General features: G+C 37.4%; 1 protein-coding gene across 1 annotated transcript; it reads right to left on the bottom strand.

The window, feature by feature from the left end:
• Window positions 1-1,956: 1,956 nt before the first annotated feature.
• Window positions 1,957-2,713, bottom strand: LOC124328831 (ribonuclease 3-like). The gene is made up of 3 exons (XM_046787673.1): window positions 2,560-2,713; window positions 2,388-2,480; window positions 1,957-2,111 (listed from the first exon to the last, which is right to left on the bottom strand). Exons 1-3 carry the CDS (start codon window positions 2,711-2,713, stop codon window positions 1,957-1,959), a joined length of 402 nt encoding a protein of 133 aa, XP_046643629.1.
• Window positions 2,714-4,504: the final 1,791 nt, after the last annotated feature.

Below are 4,504 nucleotides of genomic sequence, written 5' to 3'. Positions count from 1 at the left end.
TTGGCAGCAAAAAGAATCTAAAATCTGTCATAAGAGCTGTTATGCGAAATCTAATGAGCAAAAATCTACGAACCACTTACGTGGTGAGAAAGGCCAACAAAGGCAAAAATGTTTTCATTTAACATAAACTCTTCTCTAAATTAGTTCTCAGTAAGGTCTCATTCAATAAATTTAGAAGTTCATGGTGTAATAATTCTCTTTTATTCTTCAGACATCATTCGGGTTTGGTCTGGCGCAAAAGATGAGGATCTCACCGAAGAAACCATTTAGAAAGAAATGGGTTCTGCGGTTTTCGACAATGCTGCCTATGAGAATGGAGGGGTAAAAGTGCGAAAGCTGAAACGGCAAGGAGAAAAGCAGCATTAGCCAAGATTCTTGCTGAAAAAGATGAGATTAGGCAGTTTATGTGAAGTAACGTGTGTCGAACACCAATAAAATGCTATCTTTAATTTGCCTCGTTTGTTTGTTTTCTTTTTCTAACATTGTAAAGCATAATATTGGTGTACCGATATTTGTATGCCTCATTGGTAGTACAGTATCCTACAAAAAAATCCGAACGGCGATTTTTTTTTTGAGCCACCTATCCATATTTCGGGAAACTGTGTTTGGCTTTAGACTTAAATTCGGAAGGGAAGGAACAAAGCGAATGGTGGAACTGGGAAGAATGAAAAAAGGAGTTATAGGCTAAATTAGCCCATGGCCATGTCACCACCCCATCCCCCCAAAAAATATGAACAAAATCAGACAGGCTGTCTGGAATTGTCATGGCGTGAAAAAATGAACAACGAACTATTCCCGCAGCTTTTAGGTTTTCTCGTCAAAAGCCAAAAATTAACAACGAGCCTAAGGCTATTCCATACATTACTTTCTTCCCACCTTTCGCCTTGTTCCTAGCCCCCTAAATTTATTTAAAAAAGCCAAACACAGTTTCCAGATGTATGGATAGGTGGCTTAAAACAAAATTCGCTGTTCGGATTTTTTTGTAGGGTACTGAACGTTTGAGAGACAGTCAGGTATTATTATCTCGAATCGCGTATCCCATTGAAGTTATGCACACACAGGAGAAAAAAAAACACAAAAAAACACTGATTGTCTTTTCTTTCGACTGATTTTGTGAGGGAAAATTTTTTCCACCCCAAAAAAATTTATCATCACACACGCAAGCGCTCGAATTTGTGTGTGTGTTTGTGTTTTTCCTCGCAGCACAATGAGAGAGATTAGTTGTTGTTTTTTTCCAGAAAGAAAGAGTTGAATGTTTTAGATTTGGCGTAGAGTTTTCTTATTTTTATTTTCCCTTCACAAATTCAGAATATAAGTGATTTTTCGGACCTCTGTCGGAGATTTTTGTGCAACTGCCTCATAAATTTCGATAATTTGTTTTACATTTGTCAGTGAATTTTGTGAAGGAGTATAAAAAAATTACACTTTTAACATCCACTTTTGTTCCTTGACCTTTTGAGATTTTCCTCCGACCCACTAGTACTCGGTACTGCTTCTCTTTGGGTTCGTTTTCTTGAACACACTTCATTCAGGGCAAGGAAGCCAGGGCAAATTAAGTGGCCGCAATTTTTGCCGATTTGAATGTTGGCCCGGTTCCTTTGAAGAATTTTTTTCCGATTTTCATCAAAAACACAGGTTCTTCCATCCGCCAGTGGTTTTTTGGTGCTGTTGTGAAAAATGGAACATTTAACATAAAAAATAAAACAATAATATCTTTTACTTTACTTACTTTACTTTACTTTTACTTACTTTTAATTCATTGCTATTACTTATAAATGATTTTTTTTCCGCGTGCATTTGCAAAACTTAGGCTTACAGGGCATCTCAGATTGTTGGTCATGAAGTTATCTAAAAAAGGGTTATTAAATTCATAATATATTTGAAGTTAATCGAAACCTCTTAGAGTGAATGTCACTTTAACGACATAAAATATTTACATATAGTTTCTCTCATGATTTAAAAAAAGACACGGCGAAAAGTATTAAAGTCTTCATTGCAGTCAACGTAAATAGACGCTGCAACCGCCACGAAAAGATCAGCGTAAACCTTCGGATAATCAATCCCAATTGCAATCCTTCTTCTGGAATGGTTGTTTGGATTACTGCAGGAACCTAAATACATATGTATTAAGATCAATTAATTTTTAATCATGGTACACATTATATATTTATATTTATTTAGTAAAATATATATCAAATATGATTAAAATATGTTATAATATCCTTTCCGCTAAAAATTCAAAAATCTTACGTATTCGTGCGGATACAGATGTCCGTTTAGGTTTCGACGTCGAACAAATTAATTTAAAGCCAGCACATTTGATGGATTCATGTTATGGTTTAAGTGGCCATGCAGTCCCATTTTTACTGCTAGCACCGCGAACGTACCGTTACAGGTGATCATTGACGTAAGATTAGCCAATTCTTCTGCCCCATAAGTAGGATATGTTTTGTAGTATTTTACCATGATCATGGCGCCTACTATTTAAAAAAAAGAACAATTTAGTAAAAAACTATTTCGGGTGAAACATAAGAAAACAACCTAAAAAATTTTAATTACCTAGGAATTTATCCCCCAGCGTTTCCAAACGGTCACTGTCTTTACTTGGGCACTTGATGGGGTTCGAAGTTGTATGCGTAAGAGCAAGTTTTAGATTATCCTTATTCTGGAACTCGTAGCCAAGGATCTTTTTCAAGGACGACCAGCGTGGCATCAGTTTCCGGTTAAGGATTTTCCACAGCAGTTGCCAGGATCTCGGGGTCTAGGAGAGGAACGGCTGACGGCGGGGCAATTTCCACCCCAGACATTTCTGTGTTCACTGTCGGTGCTAAAAGGTACAGCGATATCCGTCCAGCGAATCTTCTTTGGTTGTGTTTAGGAATACAACTGTTGGGGAGAAAAGAAGAAATAAAAGAATCTAGACTGAACGAAATACGAAGAGATTTTTTTCAATGGGAAATTAGAGCAGGATCAGCAAGTGAAAAAATTCAATCAATTTTCCCAGCAATGGTCCCCTCTCTAAAAATCTGCAGCGTTAAAGATTCCTTAAAGTTGGTCGAAACAACAAAACTTCTATTTTAAACCAACGGCCATTCTTTTCTTGACCCCGCCCCACCCCACCCCCTTCTTTTGAAAAATGAAGGGATGAAAAAAAAAACATGGCCGACAAAAAATTTTTTTTGGGGAGGGGAGACAACAATGCACACCGTCACAAAGTAACTGTAGGCACGGTAGATTTTCAACGTGTGTGTGCAAAAGTTGCAAAAATGTACACACATGTAAAGATGTACACACATCAACACCTACTTTTTTTTAACACATTTGCCAACACTAAAAGTCGTCATGGGTTGGGGGAAAGAGAAGGAAAAAGGCACCGACGAATCCACCAATTTGTGGATAGAGCAGGAATTGATTCCTTGGAAAATTGCCCATCTTGAAATATTTCCTCAATTTCTAGGCGCTATAGGCCAGTTCTGTTATTTGGTAGAGCTCCTCAAGAAGTACTAATAAATAAAATAAAATACTCCGTTATATTATGGATTGGCTGATTCATCAACGTTCTGAAATGGAGAAGATTTTTTGGCTAATCAAAGGCTCCCAATTGAAAATGTTGGGTTTGGCAAAGATTGAAATGCTTACGGCTTCCCTGTGTGTTCCAAAAAAGAAAAAAGGTTGTTGTTTTGTGTGTAATTTTTACATTTTTGCCCGTGTCTCGGAGACACACACGGAACAACTTGTACACACATACGTTGAAAATCCCATATCCATAGCTACGGTGTGTATTGTTGTCGACCCCCCCCCGCCCCCCCCCCCCAAAAAAAAAAAAATGTATTTCCGACCATCTTTTTCATCCCTTATCCACCATTCATCCTATTATTTTCAACCTCCTTTTTATCAGATCAGATGAGCTCACCACAGCAACCGATAATTTTTGGCCTAAAGTAAAGCTCGAACAATTTTGATGTGTAAATCCGCGCGGAAATTTGTGTTTGTTTTTTGGGTCAAAATGTTTTTACATGAATTACAGTGAAATCAAGTATTGACATTTTTTGTTTTAAAATTCAATGTCGATCGTCCCTTTTTTTTCTACAATTTCTTTTTAACGGGGTCAGAAATTTTTTACATGGAAATATCAATTATTTACATTTTGATTATCAAGAATATTGGTTCGTCCGTTGATCTTGTCCACCAGATCTTGTTAATTGGGTAGAGGAGATACTTGGAGGCAGCCAGTTTTGCTTTGTGTTTCGGATTGCCTTCGCCCCTGTAGATTTATCCGTTGATTGTTATGCTGCATATAAAACATCCACTCGGCGATTTCGTCTCCCTAATTTTTAAAACTTATTTGTTTTTTAAGTGAGGCAATTTAAGTAACGAAGTGGAAGATCACGAAGGTGCCCAGGAGTCTGAGAGGAATAAGGGGGGGGGGGTGTAGCAATGTGCGTGTCATGTCTTATCGGAATAAATTGAAATCATCAAAACCCAAACATCGTGTTCTTGAGTA

The sequence above is a fragment of the Daphnia pulicaria genome, chromosome 1 (genome assembly GCF_021234035.1).
Source record: "Daphnia pulicaria isolate SC F1-1A chromosome 1, SC_F0-13Bv2, whole genome shotgun sequence".
NCBI classification, from domain to species: domain Eukaryota; kingdom Metazoa; phylum Arthropoda; class Branchiopoda; order Diplostraca; family Daphniidae; genus Daphnia; species Daphnia pulicaria.
This window is presented reverse-complemented; position numbering and strand designations above follow the sequence as displayed.

Coding starts and splice junctions, on each gene's coding strand:
- LOC124328831 (XM_046787673.1), bottom strand. CDS start 2,713: ATGCCACGCTGGTCGTCCTTGAAAAAGATCCTTGGCTACGAGTTCCAG. Junction 2,481..2,559: donor GCTGGGGGATAAATTCCTAG/GTAATTAAAATT, acceptor TTTTTTAAATAG/TAGGCGCCATGATCATGGTA. Junction 2,112..2,387: donor GTCAATGATCACCTGTAACG/GTACGTTCGCGG, acceptor ATATGTATTTAG/GTTCCTGCAGTAATCCAAAC.